This window comes from Balaenoptera musculus, chromosome 7 (genome assembly GCF_009873245.2).
Source record: "Balaenoptera musculus isolate JJ_BM4_2016_0621 chromosome 7, mBalMus1.pri.v3, whole genome shotgun sequence".
In the NCBI taxonomy this organism is placed as follows: Eukaryota; Metazoa; Chordata; class Mammalia; order Artiodactyla; family Balaenopteridae; genus Balaenoptera; species Balaenoptera musculus.
Window position 1 is genome coordinate 9,138,738 of NC_045791.1, and position 20,803 is coordinate 9,159,540.

General features: G+C 38.7%; 1 protein-coding gene across 1 annotated transcript in view; it reads right to left on the reverse strand.

The window, feature by feature from the left end:
* Positions 1 to 20,803, reverse strand: part of CNTNAP5 (contactin associated protein family member 5) — an 829,028-nt gene that overhangs the window by 590,419 nt on the left and 217,806 nt on the right. Inside the window, exon 2 of the mRNA XM_036857137.1 lies at positions 18,614 to 18,718. Within this exon, the coding sequence (XP_036713032.1) occupies positions 18,614 to 18,718 (105 nt within the window). The remainder of the gene's footprint in view (positions 1 to 18,613; positions 18,719 to 20,803) is intronic.

Sequence of the window (20,803 nt, forward strand, 5' to 3'; positions counted from 1 at the left end):
ACCTCAGCGTGGAAAGATGCCAGATTCCCACATCATCACATGTAAACTACAGTATGAGTGAGAACTAAAGACTTATTTTGTTTAAGCTATCGTGTAGTGGAATCTATTTGATACTGCAGTTTAACCTACCTTAATACATACAAAGTACCCGGTAGAGTAAATAGAATAATGCCCATATTATAGTTGGGGAAACTGAGGTCCATCAAGTGTAGAACACCTGGAACTCAGGATGCAAGCACAGCTATTTGAGACTACTATGTAACAGAAAAAAATGTTTCTAAAAACCCAGAAAATCAAGAAGGGGTAAAAGCACCAGGAGGAGACATTTGAGCAGAGATTCTGAGTTGCTGGGTCCACAAGTACTTTTTTAATCAATGAATCCTGTCTTCACCAATACGTCCACGATTCCCAATCTATTCTACCCTCTCCCAACTTCTCAAAACTGGCAGGGAGGTCCAAGAAGGAGGAGATATTACATTTCCAAGAAATCTAAAATTGTTCTGAACCTACTGTTTATTTCCACTTAATTTTTCCTGCCCATTTCATGAGACCTCTTTCTTCTTAAGTGAAAAAAAGCAAGGCTGTGTAAACTATATGACTTCAACAATATTAAAACATGATAGAAAAGAAACGTGTATGGTGATTTCTTCTGAGTGATGAAAGTATGAGTGATTTTATTCTTTTATGCTCTTTGCATGTAACATTTTCTGTTATCAGCATGTCTTTCTTTTATAAACTGAGACCCATTTTTACATGGTTTATTGCATAAAGAATATATGTAGCGATCTGACATTTGGTGGTATAATATAGAACTCCTTGTGTGACCATCACAGTTTTTGAAGTGAAAATCCTCAAATCTTAACTATTTCTCTTTACCCCCCTATTGTCCACAACTAGACTCCTTAGTCATGCTTTAGAGTTTTTCCTTCATTTATTCTAATTATTCTTATCATATTTACATATGATAAGAAATTATGTTAATGATGGAAGAAAGGAAATAAAATAACAAGGAACTTTTCCAACCTCCTTGCAAAGAATAAAATCACAAGAGACTGACTCAAACCAAACCAAAACAAAACAAAAAGCTATTGCTAAAAATATTTCTTCAAGTCTGTCTAAAGAAAATCACATAACCCTTTTGCCCACAGTAAAAAACCTTAGTTTATTAACCCCCCGAAATTAACAAAAATGAAATTGTTGATGTTAGCATTCATTAACACATCAAGTTAAGAATTTTCCAAACCCAGGAGCTTCAGCCTAAGCTCTTAAAATGGAAGGGCACTGTCTGCGTGCTAATTGCCAAGGACTTTTTCCCTGCTGTTGATGGTGTTCCCAGCATTACAGCTAATAGGCAAGACATCCAAGGTTGCCATGGTTGCTATGGCAAACATTTTATTCCTTCCACCAAACAATAAGTGTGTTTTCACAAATTATGAGAGTAGCCTGAAGATACTATTTGCAGTTGCTTTTAAGACACACAGTGCCCACGTTAGCTTTATCTAGATCGAGGTGTAACATACACACAGGTACCTGCATTTGGCAAGTTACAGGTGTTAACCAAGGCAGTGCTCTCTGTAATTGTGACTGCGATATAAATAATCATGAACTACAATTCCCATAAACCCTGCAGTTTGAATCAAAAGGAATTTAATGGAAATTTAAAGGAAAATTATAATTTTAAGGGAAAAGTAACCCCACCTTAGGTTTTGATAGCATCTAGAACACGGGGTCTAGAATGATTTGTAGGTTATAACTTAGTTTATTCTTAGCACAGCCCAAACATCATACCCTACATGCTGTGTGATTTCACTTTGGAGGAAAAGATGGAACTGAAAGTCAAGAGCCTTGGTTCTAGACCTAGCTCTGCTCCTGAGGTTAGATTAGATGAGATTCTCAAATGTGTTCAATCATCAGAAAACACCTGGAGTGCCCGTGAAGATGACAGATTCCTTGGCCCACTCCTTGCTAACTTATGCAGGGTCCTAACCTGGAAATCTGTATCTTGAGAAAGGTGCTCATGACATGCTGAGTGGTTTAGGAAACTTTGGAGAGAATAGCTTCTAAAGTTTCAGTTATACTATTTTACTAAGAAGAGTTGAATTCATTATTTGTTTCATGGTCCAGGTTAGCTTAAATTCAACATGCTATTCTTGATGATTATGAACAAACAAACAAAAAAGCAGCATGAAATCACCTCTGGATCTAAAGATGGACAGTCTTCTCCAATTTGATCCCCAATCACCCACCCCTAAGCACAGATGGAAACTTAAAGTCAGACTTACAATTTCCCAGGAAATCTAAAAATTTGTGAATTCAGAAATACCCCTCTTTGCTCTTGATTGGACACTTCTTTTCGCTCCCAGTTAACCCTTTTACTTCTTCTCATCACCCCTATTCTACACGCCCTTGGAGTGTTCATTCACTCACAATACTAGCTAGCAGTTGGATAGTCCTTGCTCAGTACACGGCACTGCCCCAGGCACTTGGCAGACATGGACTCACTCATCATCCCAGAAGCGCTTCATGATTGGTATTATTATCATTATTCCATTTGACAGAAGGAAAAACTGAGGCCAGAATTGTTGGTCAGCTTTTCCAAGATCACACAAGGGGTCAGTGGCAGAACAGGGGATTCAAACCCAGAAAACTGAGACTCCAAGCCCCATTTCTTAACCACTCAGCTGCGGGGCCTCTCAACAGCATGGACAGAGCATGCTTGCCTTCTTCCTTCTTTTTTATAATAGCAATTCTCTCTAGAAACATAATTCACACTTCACCTCTTTTTCAGGTCTCACTTGATTCTCATAGCAATCAGCAATAGTAATTTTTTTTCATTTTATTTTATTTTTTTGTAAATTTATTTATTTATTTTTGACTGCATTGGGTCTTCGTTGCTGCATGTGGCCTCTAGTTGCGGCCAGCAGGGGCTACTCTTCGTTGCGGTGCACGGGCTTCTCATTGCGGTGGCTTCTCTTGTTGCGGAGCACAGGTTCTAGGCGCGTGGGCTTCAGTAGCTATGACATGTGGGCTCAGTAGTCGTGGTGCACGGGCTTAGTTGCTCCACGGCACGTGGGATCTTCCCCGACCAGGGCTCAAACCCGTGTCCCTGCATTGGCAGGTGGATTCTAAACCACTGCACCACCAGGGAAGTCCCCGCAATAGTATTTTTAACTTCCATTTACTAGAGAATAAACCAGGTTTAAGGGTCACCTAGTTTATCCAGATTATGTGGAGAGACTGTTTTCCAACCCAGTTCTGTAGATTTCTCGTCCCTGCCTGAGGTTTCAACATGGACCAAGGTCTTAAGCAAGCAGGTAATTACTCTTATGGAGAATTCTAAGTAAGACAAGAGACCTGCTCCCTGCTCAACCCCGTATACCATAGGGCTTACACCTAACTTCACATGCTCAGGTAGGCTCTGTAGGCTCTGCTCATGAAACAGGAAGACTTGTAGATAAGGCAGAAATTCCTCAATTTCTACACTGACTTCCACTTCTAACTCAGAAAGGGCAATGAAACCTGATTGATGTTACACACTGGAAATGGGCACAAAACAGATTATATACAGGTCTCTGCTAAGTGATATTTTACAACTATCATTCTAAAAAAAGAGAGTTAATTTAGTACAAGATCAACAAGAGCTAAAATAATCACATACACATAGCATTGTTAAGCCTAATCTGTTTTAAGCATACTCAGCCTGGCCATTTAAACAACAACAACAACAACAAAACCTAAGGTAAACCCTGTAGAGAATGGGTTTCCAAGATGTGTGCTCTCCCCCTGCATTTACACGAGGCCTTAGAAAGCTACAAGCACATTCTCACAAATGCCTGGGAAGTTAGAATGAATGATTAGCTGCACCATTAATTATTAAACATTTGGGGCCTCTGTAAGCCAAGGTTGGAGATTTTTCAGGGACAAAGCTACCTAGTGATGATAATGAGTAAGGCAGAGACTCCCCCATAAATATTTTACTTTGTGTGTGGATGAGAGTGAAAAGAACATTCACAAACATGCTGGTAGCTTCCTGCACCTTCACTCAGTGTGTGGTTATCATGCATGTATATAACAGGACCTGTGGTTGGGAAAGGACTTCTGAGACTGAGAGGCTATTGTCTGGAACACTGCGCATCACACTTTGCCCCTGGGCATGTGGGGCAGGACCTAGGTGTTGCTGGATGGCCCTGGCCAGGGCTCCTACACTTCTATCTGCACATTTATTTAGAGACTAGGGAACCTACTGGTGGAAAAGTAAGTGGGAACTTGACCAAACACCCTATGGGTTTCAAAACAGGTAAAAAACTGGAGGAAGATGTGGAGTGGCCCCAGTGAGGCCAGTTTGCAGGAAAAAAAAAAGAGGATCATGAGAGGAGATTTAAGTAAAGGAGTGAGAATTTGGATCCAAATGAGACCCAGTTATCATGATTAAGACTGCCTCAGGAGCAATGCCTGGTGGGGGTGGGGGACAGGGGCACTCTCCGTGGATGACTTAGTTTGGGTTCCCGAGAAGTCAATTAGGAGACAGGGATTTCAGGGTAAGAATTTCATTTGGAAAATGACCCCAGGAAGCCAGGTGAGGGGAATGGAGATGAGGCAGGGAAGAAAGGGCATCCAATCCATGGTGCATCAGCAAGCCGGGCAGCCCTGTGGGTGAGCTCAGTCTCACTGGTGCAGAATGCACTTTGGGTTGTTCCAACAGAGCAGGAGGACACTGGGGTCAACTTTTGATTGAAGGCGGCTGGAGTGCACGGCAGTGTTTAAGGCACAGAGAGAAAGCCGAGAACACAGAGAAGTCCATCTGTATGTCTTCTTTGGAGAAAAGTCTATTTAGATCTTCAGCCCATTTTTTGATTGGGTTGTTAGGTTTTTTGATATTGAGCTGCATGAGTTGTTTGTATATTTTGGAGATTAATCCCTCGTTGGTTGCTCTATTTGCAAATACTTTCTCCCATTCTGAGGGCTGTCTTTTCATTTTGTTTATGGTTTCTTTTGCTGTGCAGAAGATTTTAAGTTTCATTAAGTCCCATTTGTTTATTTTTGTTTTTATTTTCATTACCCTAGGAGGTGGATCAAAAGAGATCTTGCTGTGATTTATGTCATAGAGTGTTCTACCTATGTTTTCCTCTAAGAGTTTTAGAGTATCTGGCCTTAAATTTAGGTCTTTAATCCATTTTGAGTTTATTTTTGTGTATGGTGTTAGGGAGTGTTCTAATTTCCTTCTTTTACATGTAGCTGTCCAGTTTTCCCAGCACCAGTTATTGAAGAGACTGTCTTTTCTCCATTGTATATTCTTGCCTCCTTTGTCATAGATTAGGTAACAATAGGTGTGTGGGTTTATCTCTGGACTTTCTAACCTGTTCCATTGATCTATATTTCTGTTTTTGTGCCAGTAGCATACTGTTTTGATATCTGTAGCTTTGTAGTGGAGCCTGAAGTCAGGCAGCCTGATTCCTCCACTCTCGCTCTGTTTTTTGTTTTGGTTTTTGTTTTTGTTTCCCTCAAGATGGTTTTGGCTATTCAGGGTGTTTTGTGTTTCCATAAAAATTGTAAATTTTTTTTTCTAATTCTGTGAAAAATGCCATTGGCAATTTGATAGGGATTACACTGAATCTGCAGATTGCTTTGTGTAGTATAGTCATTTTGACAATATTGATTCTTCCAGTCCAAGAACATGGTATATCTCTCCATCTGTTTGTGTCATCTTTTATTTCTTTCATCAGTATCTTATAGTTTTCTGAGTACAGGTGTTTTTCCTCATTAGGTAGGTTTATTCCTAGGTATCTCATTCTTTTTGTTGCAATGGTAAATGGGATTGTTTCCTTAATTTCTCTTTCTGATGTTTCATTGTTAGTGTATAGGAAGACATAGAGATGACCAAAAAATACATCATGAGTTGCTCAATATCACTAATTATTAGAGAAATGCAAATCAAAACTACAGTGAGGTATCACCTCACACCGGTCAGAATGGCCATTATCAAAAAAATCTACAAACAATAAATCCTGGAGAGGGATGGAGAAAAGGGAACTTCCTACACTGTTGGTGAGAATGTAAGTTGGTACAGCCACTATAGAGAACAGTATGGGGGTTCCTTAAAACATCAAAAATAGACCTACCATATCATCCAGCAATCCCACTCCTGGGCATATATCTGGAGAAAACCACAATTCAAAAAGATACATGCACCCTAATGTTCATTACAGCACTATTTACCATAACCAGGACATGGAAGCAACCTAAAATGTCCATCAACAGATGAATGGATAAAAAAGATGTGGTACATATATACAATGGAATATTACTCAGCCTTAAAAAAGAATGAAGTAATGCCCTTTGCAGTAACATGGATGGACCTAGAGATTGCCATACTGAGTGAAGTAAGTCAGACAGAGAAAGACAAATATCATATGATATCACTTATATGTGGAATCTAAAAGAAGAGTACAAATGAACTTATCTACAAAACAGAAATAGAGTTACAGATGTAGAAAACAAATTTATGGTTACCAGGGGTTAAGGGGGTGAGGGATAAATTGGGAGATTGGGATTTACATATACACATTACTGTATATAAAACAGATAACTAATAAGGATCTACTGTATAGCACAGGGAAATCTACTCAATGCTCTGTAATGACCTATATGGGAAAATAATCTAAAAAAGAGTGGATATATGTATATGTATAACTGAATCACTTTGCTGTACACCTGAAACTAACACAACATTGTAAATCAACTATACTCCAATTAAAAAAAAAATAAGAAGGCAGAGAAGTGAAAGTGTAATTATTGGGGTTGAAAGTGGTTCTGTTGGGGACATCCTTAGGGCTCCCCTCTGATCCCCTTTAGCAGGTGGAGGTGCCCCCAGCTGCATGCTGCCTGACAACTAGAGCTGTCTGTTCCCTCCTCCAGAGATTGGCCCTTGACCAAACAGAAGCCTTTTTGCTTGGGAAGCTACCACTTTCTGTCCCCATCACTACCAGTGATGGGCGGATACAAGGTTCAGAACGTGGTTCCCAGTGTTTCAAGGCAGACTGATATTCACGGTGCAATCTGTGGTCCAGAGCTTCCCCTTGGCATCCGAGGAAGCTAGACTTCAGTTGAAACCATATATCTTGCTGACTTCCTCCACCACCTGCCGCCTTCCAGCTTAACCTGCCTCCAGAGATCACTACCCCCCAAATAATTTGAACAGGAATTTCCAACTTAACCTGTCTCCAGAGATCACTACCCCCCAAATAATTTGAACAGGAATTTCCACCTTAACCTGTCTCCAGAGATCACTACCCCCCAAATAATTTGAACAGGAATTTCCACCTTAACCTGTCTCCAGAGATCACTACCCCCCAAATAATTTGAACAGGAATTTCCACCTTAACCTGTCTCCAGAGATCACTACCCCCCAAATAATTTGAACAGGAATTTCCACCTTAACCTGTCTCCAGAGATCACTACCCCCCAAATAATTTGAACAGGAATTTCCACCTTAACCTGTCTCCAGAGATCACTACCCCCCAAATAATTTGAACAGGAATTTCCACCTTAACCTGTCTCCAGAGATCACTACCCCCCAAATAATTTGAACAGGAATTTCCACCTTAGCTCAGCTTCTAAGATCTTCTTCTTGTAGTGAAGTGGTGAAGTCCAAGGAATAGGAGCACCAACGGCCTCTGTGACAGTGCGTGTCCTTGGCCACACACTTGTGTGTCTGCCTGTGTTTGTGGAAGACAGCTGTGTTATTGCTCTGAAGGGTTCCGATACTCATCACTCAGACAGTTCCTCTGTGATGTCCTGCTATAATTATCTTCCCTTGTGAAGAGTAGAGCCCTGAAGGTCCTCATGGCTCAGAAAAGTGTATCTGGCTGCACATTTCAGAGTTCAGAAGTGACACAAGAAGTGAGGAAGTTCAGCAGGAGGGCATGTGGAATTCAGAAAGTGTGAAGTTTGGTCCCAAAGTTTGGTCTTACATTTATGGCCCTTGCAGGGCAAGGACTGATTCATATACACATAAAAACACCCTGGCATTTTTAGAAACTTAGGTAAGAGGGTCGTGTATAGAAAACTTGAAAAGATTCTAGAACTATGCTGTTCAATATGGTAGCCAAAAGCCACCTGTGGCTATTTAAATTTAAATTAATTTAACTTAAATAAAAACTTCAGTTCCTAAGTAGCACTAGCCATAATTCAATAGCCACATGCAGTTAGTGGCTACTTTGTTAAGCAGCACAGCTATAGAATAGTCCATCCTTGCAGAAATTCCTATTGGCTAGTACTGCTCTAGAATTTCTCTTATAAACTGGTAGAAACTGAGTTCTATTTTAATTTGGCAAATCAATACAATTTAATTCTATCCATCGGCTGCTCAGGCCTAGAGGAGGTTTAGTGAATTATTTATTCCTCATTTAATGACCATATGATTATTGAGTTCCACCCATGAGTAAAGCAGTGTAGAAGATTGAGCGGCCAGATAAGACACTCTTTCTGTTTTCAGGCATATAGAGAAAACAAACAAACAAACAAAAAACACGACTGTCCCAAGATCTTTGAAGGGAAAATGGAGAAGTGGCATTGAAAGTCATTTAACACTGCAGATGTCATATTATTGACATTATCACTTAAAACTTCTCTTTCGTGAACAGCATGCATTTTGCACAGCTGAACATGCTATACTCATCTTGGTTTCCTGAGGTCATTTTGTTTGAAAGATCGTGCCCAGTCTAAGTCTCATGTCTGAGCTGAGTCACTTACTCTGTGACTTTCAGAAGTAATTTCTCTACTTCTATGAAAATAATACAGTTAATGTCTCCTTTACCAAGGATCGAGATGATATATGTCAACACATAGATTTCATGACCGTGGGCACAAAATGTATAAGTAACAGTTTGTCATTGTTACCCCAAGAGTGTCATCTTGGATTAAAACAAACAAACAAAACCTTTGGCCTCAGTTCAAATTTCCATCAGGAAATTACTTCTTTGATTGCAAGATGGGCAAGATAACCCAGCAAAATAGCAAGAGATATAGCTTGAGAGAGAGAGGAAGAGACATCATCATTTATTCTCTTACTCTACATCAAATTATTAGTCTAAAGCCAGTCAAGGTAATTCCATCACCTTCAACTGTGATTGGGTTCAGAAGTGAACAGAAAATCTGCTGGTGATTCAACAGAGGAGTGGTTGGGTGAGCTTGGGTCCGGGAAGACTTTCACTGCCCCAAGCAGTGGTCCACAGTCCTCAGCACATCACAGTCACTCACAGAGCTTGGAACAATAGGGATTTCTGGGTCCTCCTGCGGGAGTTTCTGATTCGGGTGGTGGGGGGGAATAAGTCCAGACAATCTGCATTTTCTAACACATTTCTAACACATTCTAACACATTGTACTGCTGTTCTGAGGAATCACAATTTGATGGCTTAAAGGTAAGCCATGGTCTCTTTGTTTCTCAGAACTTTGTTGAGTCTGGCTGAGATGATGGGAGGCTTATTAGCTCTGGAATGATTCTGATACTGAGGATGACATCGTTGAACTGAATTCATCAGCCCTGGAGCCTGTCCTCAATGAGGACTTCCTTTTATGTAGAGTAATACGTTTTATTTTTCATTCTTTTAAAAAATGTAAAACAAAACACAGATACAGAAAAATCTCACCAAACAAATATTTAGCTTAAATTATTACAGGATAAACACACTTTTAACTACCACAGTGTTCAGGAAATAGAAATACAGACACCTCTCAATCTCCATGTGCCTAATAATTTCATGTTTATTCAAGCTAGTGATTTTTTTTCACGCTAGTGAGTTTTCTGTTACTTACACATAAAATTACCCTCAGAAAGCTATCCCAGGGGTAATATTTGATTGCTCTGGATATGCTTGTGGAAGAGATTTATTAGAAGCAAGTCCTTAGCGAAACTAATGATAAGAATTCTTTTATAAAATCTAGATTTTTATCAAATATGTACACTGATTAGAAAAACAAAGCCCAGACACAATCAACTGATTGCATAAATGAATACTATAAGTCAGATAAGTACAGTTTGAAACAGTCGAAGTGGGCCCTAAGGAAGGGAGAGCCCTAGGATAAGGGGCATTTGAACCTGAATCCTGGAGAAAGATGAACTGAACATTCATAGCAACTCCTGTTTTCTGATTCCTTAGAGTTGGTTATATGTTACCATTTTCAGTCCATATGGTGGATTCAAAAATCCTCAGCTGATCTTTTTTTGTTTATTGAAATTTGATAGGTATTTATAAAGTTCCCTTAAAGGATTCTTTTGGGTTTTTTTTCAAGCTATGGAGCTGGAGCTTTTTTTTTTTTTAACTGGAGTAATATTGATTTAAAATGTTGCGTTTTTTGTAGGTGTACAAAATCTTTTTTAGTTATGCATATACATATATCTACTCATCTTTGGATACTTTTTTTTCCCAGTGACTTTATTTATTTTATATTGGAGTATAGCCGATTAACAATGTTGTGATAGTTTCAGGTACATGACTCTGTACAGCAGTGATTCAGTAATATCTACACATATATCTATTCTTTATAAAATTCTGTTCCCATTTAGGTTGTTACATAGTATTGAACAGAGTTCCCTGTGCTATACAGTATGTCCTTGTTGGTTGTTGGTTATCCATTTTAAATATGGCAGTGTGTACATGTCAATCCCAAACTCCCTAACTATCCCTTCCCTTCACCCTTGCCCCCCAACCCCAGTAACCATAAGTTCATTCTCTAAGTCTGTGAGTCCATTTCTGTTTTGAAAATACATTCATTTGTATCATTTCTTTTTAGATTCCGTATATAAGCGATATCATTGATACTTCTCTTTTTCTGTCTGACTTACTTCACTCAGTATGACAATCTCTAGGTCCATCCATGTTCCTCAGCTCATCTTTTGAAAATGTATTTATTTATATATTTATTTTTTCTTAGCTCATCTTTTTTAATGTCATTTCCACAATGTCTTAGGTGAAAGACATCTTCCAGAGGGATTGAGTAGATCCTACCTAACTACTCCATGTTAGACAAAGCAAGAGTATCCACCATACAATATACTATTCAAATGCAACTTATTTCCACCTGGGTGTGACACTCATTGTGAATACAGTAGTACACTGCCGATCATTAGACAAGTATATGTCATGAATTATCCTGCTCTTAATTCCGTTACTACATTTTTAAGTTACGATGTTTAAGTTAAAAGCAATGAACTGAGGAATTGCAAAGGGCCTTGTCTCTTGGCAAAGTATTAGTTTAGCAACGTCAGACTGGTGATTCACTGAGCTGGTATTTTAAAGGCTGCCTCTTACACATATATACAACAGAATATTACTCAGCCATAAAAAGAAATGAAACTGAGTTATTTGTACTGAGGTGGATGGACCTAGAGTCTGTCACACAGGGTGAAGTAAAGTCAGAAGGAGAAAAACAAATACCGTATGCTAACACATATACATGGAATCTAAAAAACAAAAAAAGTTTCTGATGATCCTAGGTGCAGGACAGGAATAAAGATGCAGACATAGAGAATGGACTTGAGGACACAGGGAGGGGGAAGGGTAAGCTGGGACAAAGTGAGAGAGTGGCATGGACATATATACACTACCAAATGTAAAATAGATAGCTAGTGGGAAGCAGCTGCATAGCACAGGGAGATCAGCTCGGTGCTTTGTGTTCACTTAGAGGGTTGGGATAGGGAGGGTGGGAGGGAGATGCAAGAGGGAGGAGATATGGGGATATATGTTTATGTATAGCTGATTCACTTTGTTATACAGCAGAAACTAACACACCATTGTAAAGCAATTATACTCCAATAAAGATGTAAAAATAAATAAATAAATAAAGGTTGCCTCTTAGAAATAATACCCACTTGGCTTTTCAAAGGAAGTGACCAGTCATTGGGAGCAAAATAAAGGGTGAATTGCATGGGTTTATCTATCACTCTCTATGTGGCAAATATTGATGTTTAGAGTCTTTGAAGCATTATATTATTAGTGAGCAAAAGTATTCGTAAGATTCCTCCTTCCCCTCTTAACATCGTTTTCTATTGTAATGATCCTAGCTGAATAGAGAAAGGGTCATCACATGTGATTTGTCTACATTTGAGACAGTGTCCCAAGGCTCCTATTATATAGCAGAAGATTTCTATCCTGTATCCCTCAGTGATTCATAGCTGTCCTAGTAAGAGAATAAGCCTTGGGCATTGTTTAAATATTTAGGTCAGGTTAGTTTTGCCCACAGGCATATTAGACCGCAGTATGATTTTCAGGGGCATGGAGTTCGTGTCTCTCTTTCTTCCTTGATGCCTAAATATCCAGTCTTTGTGGTTAAAATACTGACAACCCCAGTTGAAATGCCAAAATTACCTAAAAGCGTTGACTATCATGTCAACAACACCTTTACTCAGGTTAAGATCTCTGATCAACATGAATACAGTGAACATGGGGTAGACAGAATTCGTTTCAAATATAAGTCCTACCAACAACTAGCTGTATATCCTTAGATCAGTGACTTGACCTCTCTGAGTCTCTTTTGTAATCTTTAAAAATATTAATAATACCAACCATCTTAGAGTACTGACGTGATGATAAAAATAAAGCTGAAGTTTCTATTTTCCAGCATGATTCCTTATTCATAATGACTTAGCCAACTTTGATTAAGAATTGAAGGAGTGGGAGTTTCAGGGACGCACCAGCACAGTGCATCTCAAATTCGAACGTGTGGATGCAACAGCTGTTAAAGCACAGGTTCTGATCCAGAAGTTTTGGAGCAGAGACCGAGATTCTGCATTTGCAACAAGCTCCCAGGTGATGCCCATGTTACTATGCAGAGTCCACACTTCGAGAAGAGAGGGTGCATATAAGGCAACAAAGGAAAGCATAGAACCTGATGTCTGCCGTTCCTGGGGGCAGCCAGGACAGGAGAAAAGAAAGAAAAGGTGCTGAAAAGAAGGAGAAAGCCCTTCAAAGGGAGAGAAGGGAATCCAGTGACAGATTTCTATACACCGCATGGTCTTTTTGAACAGATTAGATTGTATCCATATCACGTCTGGCTCAATCAATCCAGATGGGACCCTCTTTTGCAAGCAGGCACTGTAGTGCTGCCGATGAAATTGGGTCCTCGGTATTGTCACCTAGCTCATCAGGAACAAGTCCCCAGACAGCTGATATCATGCTAATTGTGAAGACCCTGCTTCCTGAACTGTTCCCAATCCACACCTCTTCAGGAGGGACCAGACACCAAAACGAAAACCAACATCCAAAGCCCTTCATGGGTCCTTAGCTTTTTGCAACCCAAGCGCTGCCCAAGGGGGAAAGAAAAAACGTGCATCGATTTTGTGCCAAAAGGAGGAAAGATTTTTAAGCCTCTCCATTCGTCCATGAGCCCAGGAAGCTGAAAATGCCTTGACATTGAAAAAAATCAAAATCTCCATGGCAACAAAGTTGTCATGCCAGAAACATGATCTCAACTTACACAGGCAAGCATCTCAGAAATATAGTGAGTGAGGAAGAAGAACTAAAATTTCAAAATTCTATTGGTGGTGGGGGGAGGGAAGGATGGGAAAGAAAAATACAGACCTTTCCTCTCATGGGGCCGAAGATGTCCATTCCTATTTGCCTTCTAATCACATAAAGTAAAAACTTCTCCTCACTCTCAAGCGGCTCTAACCCACACAGGGGAGGCTTCATGCTGTGTCACCAACTCCTGAGTTTCCTGCCGACAGTAAGGGCTTCTCACAGCCCAGCCAACTTTAAGCCCAGATCAAAAGCTTTCTTGCCACAAAACAAATCACATTTGACAAAATCAGATCCCACCTAAGCCACAATTATACATATTGACTTGGCAACCTCCATTAAGGGTGATCTGACCCCCAGTTTAATGTCTTTTGTCGTTTCTTTTAAAAGTAATTAGCTCTCTTCTTTGCTTTTTCTTTCTTTGTGTGTGGATAAAATGTGAGGAGTGTCTGAAAGTGAGAGAACAAAAATTCCATTTGGCCGATTTCTTCCTTAGATGAGATAGCAGCGTGAAGACTATTAGTGGGTTTTAACCATCTAATCTCTCTCCTGGTCCAGTGAGTTGCCCAGACCTTGGTGGTCACAGCAGTACCTAAGGTCAAAGGCTGTTTCCAAGGGTGTGTTTTCTAACAGAAAGATGAGTTCGTCACCGACAGAACCCAGACTTACTTTACTCAGGGTCTGAGGATACTCATCAGCATGCCTTTCCTATATTTTTCTTTTCAACTTTTGTGTTGATCTCTGCTTGGGCCATGACATCCTTCCCAGCTGTGCCCCTCTTCTTCCTGGTGTAGGTCAGAGATGTGTCCGCTTGAGTTCTGAGCACACAGTGAAGGCGAAGTGGTCCTTAATTACCTACGTTCAGTGTATGCCACAGGTGTATATGATTCCCAGGGGATGTGGCAGTGTTAAACTGGTGTCTGAAGACCTGCAGGGCCTTTATCTTTGTGAAATAGTTCAGCAGTGAGGAGCTGGGAGGATGCCACTGAGCCCATACGTTTCAGTGAGGAAGACTTAGCTTTACGGAAGTCAGGAGTTTTACAATGTGGATTTCATCTGCGGTGGAAAACCAGGAAGTTCCTTGACAAGTGCATGGAAGGCTGAATGGGGTAGAGTAGAAGGAAATCATGAAATATTGAGATAAGGGAGTAAATGAATGAATGAATGGTGTATATTAAAAAAAATCCAAAACTTGGAAATCAAAAGAGAGTTAAGTTTGATCTTTCAACATCATCCTGGGGCAATTTTTAACAAGTCTACTCAATGATCGTTTAATTCTCAAGGAGAATGTACCTGTCGTTGGGTTTTACTATTCATTGGCTCATTAGACCTTACATATTATGAAGCTACATGTTAACCCATAAATGTTTGTCCAATAGAGAAGACATTACCCCCCAATTTTTATTATCCCCTAAGACATTAACTAGTTTTGAATCCACCTAGACATTTTATTCTCATCGTCTTTTCTTTCCTCGCTGTGCCATGGCATTTTTATCTGTGAAATCGAGATAATAATAATAATAATACCTACATGGAGGGTAATTGTGAGAATTAAGTTGATGTGCCTTAAGGGTTTAGAACAGTTATGGCTCATAGTAAGTGCTAAGTATATTGTTGTGGTCTTTAGCTGTATGCTGGTAGGTATAAGCTGCTAACAGAAGGATTATGAACTAGGCATAGGATCCATCCATTCAGGGAGGAGCCAAGCCTGATAATGACAGTGTTAGGAGCAATTATTTAGCATCTGGCTGTGAACTTGCTGTTAAAAACACTATACGGAGAATTCAAATTGAAAGCAAGATGTTCTTTGAAATTTCCATGTATATCCGACATTATCGTAGATTTCAAACCAGGTGGAACAGTTTGCTCTTTGGGGTATATTTGATGTCTTTCCTTTTTTAAAATAAAAAGGAAGTTTTAAAGGAGGACATGTAGAAAAAAAGTGTTCATTAGACAGGGCTCTAAGTACTTCTAGGCCATTTCAGTGGACAGAGAGCACATAAGGCTGTTTTTAGATGGAGACAAATAAATTATTACTTTATACTGATATTTTTCAATGTAAAATAAAAATTACAGCTTTCTCAACTTTCTAAATTTTATTTTAGAAAGCATATGACAAACCCTTCTTAATATCATTAACATAATAGCTTTTGTTTTATTATAATTATACTATGTACGTTTATAGTCTATGTGTGTATTATATATATATGTGTATATGTACACATATACTACTATACACATACATATACACATACATATACATGTATATGCATTGTGTATATATTCTATTACATATGGATTGTGTATATATATGTGTGTGTATATATATATACACACACACACACACACACATACATACACACACACACACACTGGTTTTATATATATATATAAACAACCATGGATATATCTACCTTTTTCTATATAAATGACTGACTCTGTATATATCCAACCATATGTATATAATTAGCTCTCTTTATATATCCTACTATATACATATGTGTGTATAAAAATACACACAACACATCATTTATATTGTGTATATATGTATATATATGATAAAATCAATATTATCACTAACCACAAATATTAGCTATTCATTATATGGTAATTTGTGTTATCCATGTATACTTTTTATGAGTAGGATTTGTACCTATTTTTACCAGCTATGTGCCAGAGTTTTAGTACAATGCTGGCACATAGTAGGTGCTCAGTAAATATTAATGAAAAGATTTGTTATTCACAAATTCATCCAATCTAGTAACTTGCAACTCTTGTGGCATTTTAGAATCACTGGGAAAGCTTGTATTTATTTAATTTATCAATATTCATTCTTGGGTCCCACTCCAGACAATTAATTCAGAATATCTGGGAGGTAGAACTCAGCATCGCTACTTATAAAGCTCTCCTATTTAATTTCCTTTAAGGGCAACGGTTGGCCCTGTGAATGGACCTGTGCCGCATGAGGAGTTCTAGACCAATGCATCCCGACTCTCCAACTGTATCTCCTGTCTGGCCTTCCTGATTTGGACTCTAGTTGGGAGAAGGAGGAAGGTCAACTTCCTTTCTGCCTACGCTCATGCTAACCTTGAGCTCAGGCACACGGGTGCCCCCATGAGCAGGATAATGATAATAAATTGAAGCAGAGACATCTGTGTCCTGTTGATATCTGTCCATAAAGGGGGGAGCTGGCCTATGATCCGACTCACAGTTTCTCCAGAAACTGCCAAGGAGCTACTGAGGCAGTCATGACCTTCTGCCACCACACGATTGGGTGGGACTGAGACCAACTCTGGCTCCGGATGCCCTGTGGGAGAGCCTCTATTAAAATCTGCCAACCTGTGTTTCTTACTGAAATGACAAATGTAACTCCCTGCCCCAGTCTCTCTCTACCCTGCAGTGAGAAGGAGCTTTAGAATGTGCAAGTCTGGTCTCAGTCTGCACACGATGCTTCAAGGCAGGCATTACTCGTCCCCTTTACAGATTTAAAAAAAAAACAAGGTTGACAGCAAGTAAGTGACTTACAGATGCTCACAGAACTTGTAAGTAAACGCCACAGCCAGCATTTGAACTTGGGCGGAATACTTCCCAAACCTCTTTTCTCTCTAATACACCCTTCTTAAACCTGTGTTAGTAAATCAATTTGCTAATATGGTTGGGAGCAAAACTGTGGATTCACATGACTTAGATTTGAATCCAAGCATTTCCCCTTCTTAACCTCATGATTTAAGGCACATTATAAACTTCATTGAGCCTCAGAAAACCTATCTGAAGATAAAAAGGTAATAATGCTTACCTTGTAGTATCTTTGTGAAGACTAAATAACATAATATGGGTGAAATGCTTTATAAAATTTTTGGCACAGAGAATTCATGAAAAGGCAGTGTTAGTACAAAATTGTCATTAATATTTCCCTGCTGGGTCTTTGATTAACCATTCTTTTCCCTTTAGAATACCATTCTTCAATTCCTCTCTCAACAAAAACACAGAACTTACTAAGTTTTAAGTTATTGATTGCATTATACCAGAATACTTGTGATGTGTAGTATGAAACAAACAATAAGTATACAAATAAAAATTACAAATCAATCTCACTCTGAATGGAGATTCAAAATCAGAAATTAAAATGTAAACAAATTAAATCATTCTGCACTTTACAAAAAAAAATATCAATAGCACCTCAACGAATTAGGACTTACTCCAGAATGTAAAGATGGATCAACATGGAAACTTACTAATGTGATTGACCTCATGTATCAATGGGAAAATATAGTCAAGATTAAATAATGTGAACTCTCCCAGATCAGTGTACCTCTTGAAACCGCATATCAATTTCTTCTTAACTTGAAAAAGTGTTTAGAGTGTTCACTAGTTATGTCAATAAACAAATATCATCAGTTATTTCAAGTCTTTGAAAACTAAAAAATTCAACTATAGAACAATATATATATATATATATATGCATTATAAGTATGATTTAAAATATATCTCTCTAGATATCCAGCATCATATTTGTTAAAGGCATTTCACATGAGACATTAGTTAAGGGTGTCTGCACTCCCTTCACTCATATGCTATAAAGATACACATTCAGCATTTAACCACAGTTATCTCTAGCTGGTAGCATTACACAATTTTTGTATTTTCTTACTTTTACTTAATAGCGTTTTATATTTTTAATGTTAGAAACATTTATTATATTGTAAAAATTAAAGTTATTGAAGGAAAAATCTTGGTAGATTTCATTCTTGCTTATGATAACATGCTATTATAATAATATATTTTGGTAGCTATTTATGTTAGATGCATGAAATATAAAAATAAAGCAAATTAAAAATATTTGTTCACAGAGGCATTTTATGATCATCAAAGAAGAAGAAGGTGGGTTCAGGGGAACAGTAACCAATATAACCAGTATTCTCTGAATATCCATTATGTGCTGGGAAACATGGTTTCATTCTTTTAATGCCCCTCTACCCATTCTTCTCCTGAACACTGCTCTTGGACAGGATCCCAGCACATGGAGATACTCCCTTTCTTCCATTTACCCATTGTGTGCTTATTCAGCGCTTGCCTTTAGAGTTTGTTACCTACTCACCAACTCTTCGGTTGAGCTGAGCTGGGATGTGAGTACCATTGAGGTCTGAGGAGCTGGAAAAAGCCACTGGAGAGAGCAAGGATGCTAATGGGTCATCACAGTTGTCTAGAACGAAAGGGGAGAGAGAGAAAATTCCATTAGCAAGAAGTGTTCCATAAAGAGAGAACTCAAAGCATTAACCACTACCACTTATTGAATACCTCCTCTGATCAAGGCTGGTACTACTTGTTTCCATGTGCTGTTTCATCGACTCCTCACAACAATCCTCAAAGACAGGGGTTAAGTTTCTTTCACAGTTGGGGAAACTCAAGTTCAGAGATGTTAAGTAGTTTGTGTAAGGTCACAACACTAGAAAACAGCGTGGCCACAATTCTTGCCCAGATTTGTCTAACTCAAAATCCAACTATCCCTCCATTCCTTTGATCAATCACTTGAGCAAAGCCTCAAATTATGGTTAGTGAGCTTCTTCTACAAAAGAGGAGATGGTTTAAAAATGGGGAACATTGTTTAACTACTCTCTCACCTTCAGTCCCTAAGGACTCTTGTAATAGTTCTATCTAGAGGGACAGAATAACTTAGAATGTCTCACTCCTAGTTGTGTGAAAGTCTTTGGAAAATGAATTACTGATTTTAATAATTCACTTCTATTCTATGAAGTAGTAGAGAATAGCCCCCAGCCTTCCCTAAATGTGGTAGGTATGTATCCTAAGACTTCTTTGATGCCCACCAGATGTGGAACAGTGTGGAGCCATGGGCAGAGATGTGGTCTTGACAAGGTAGATATGCTCCTCTGATTGTCCTGACCATCCAATCTCATGCCCAGGACTCTGCTCTTCACAGAGCATATTGGAGCTTGTAATCATTCATTTATATGTTTGCATTCTCCAATAGGTAACATGCTTTTTGTGGGATCTTAGCAAATAATCTGGCATATAATAGGCTTTCAATAAAGGTTTACTCAAAGGATGAAATAGTGAGTAGAGGAAGGAAGTAATCAATCAATCCACCTAACAGTACCAACACTCTTACCATTTTTCCATTTTGTATACAATTGATCTTAAAGAATATTGCCAAATGAGTTCATGAAATCTAGACATACCTCACTCAAAACAAATTTGAAACGTGTTATTCAGTTTGAATGTCAACTTCATGGTGTTAAATGCTCTCAGGAAGAGCTGAGTTGACATTCTTAAAAGAAAATGTACATAGGATTATGAGGTTGCTTGTTTACACAGCAAATTCTTAGGGAGCAGTATTTCATCTAATTGCAGGAAAATTAATGAGATACATAAGGATTGAATTTTGTTTGTTCAATGTGTTAAAAAAAATCAACTGGTAAAATATATTTTGAGTTTTTCCCAAACACAAATGTTTGAAAAATATTTTGAGGCATTTAACAAACACAAAATAGAGCCAGATCCTCACTGAGGAGGAATAACACAAAAATCAGAGCAAGGGGAAAAAAATCAGAGCAAGGGCACCTCAGTAGTTACGGTCATTCTGAGAATAGAAAACAGAACTCAGGGCCACTTTACCCCAGGCCTAAGATGCAAGTGAGAGGGCTTGCATGTACCCTTCCAACACAATTGTTTGGGAACATGAATTTGTTACTCTATTTATATGTTAGGAAACAATACGAACATAATGGAAATCTTCCATTTGCTTATGCTAGTTTCATCATCAGGAAACAGGTGAACGCCAAAGCTTGAACCCAACTGGACTGAGCCCCAGAAGAATACACCCCCCCACACACACACACACACAGACACACACAAAGCACCACAAAGTATTTCTCTTCCCAGCCATGTTACGAGCATTACCTACCCACATCTGTAGTTACAGCTACCATCCAATTTCAGATAATATCCCTCCACCCCTACCCAATAACTCACAACCCTCCTAACACCCACTTCCACAAGCAAACTGAAGATCTTCTAAAGGTCAAGTACCATAATTATTATAGTATTTATGTATTTCTTAAACATATAACATGTATAAAACTCTGCTATCATTTTTTTCAATATTTTTTCTTGAAGTATAGTTGATTTTACAATGTTGTATTAATTCCTGCTGTACAGCAAAGTGATTCATTTATACATATATATATACATTCTTTTTCCTATCCTTTTCCATTATGGCTTATCATAGGATATTGAATATAGGTTTCTGTGCTATACAGTAGGACCTTGT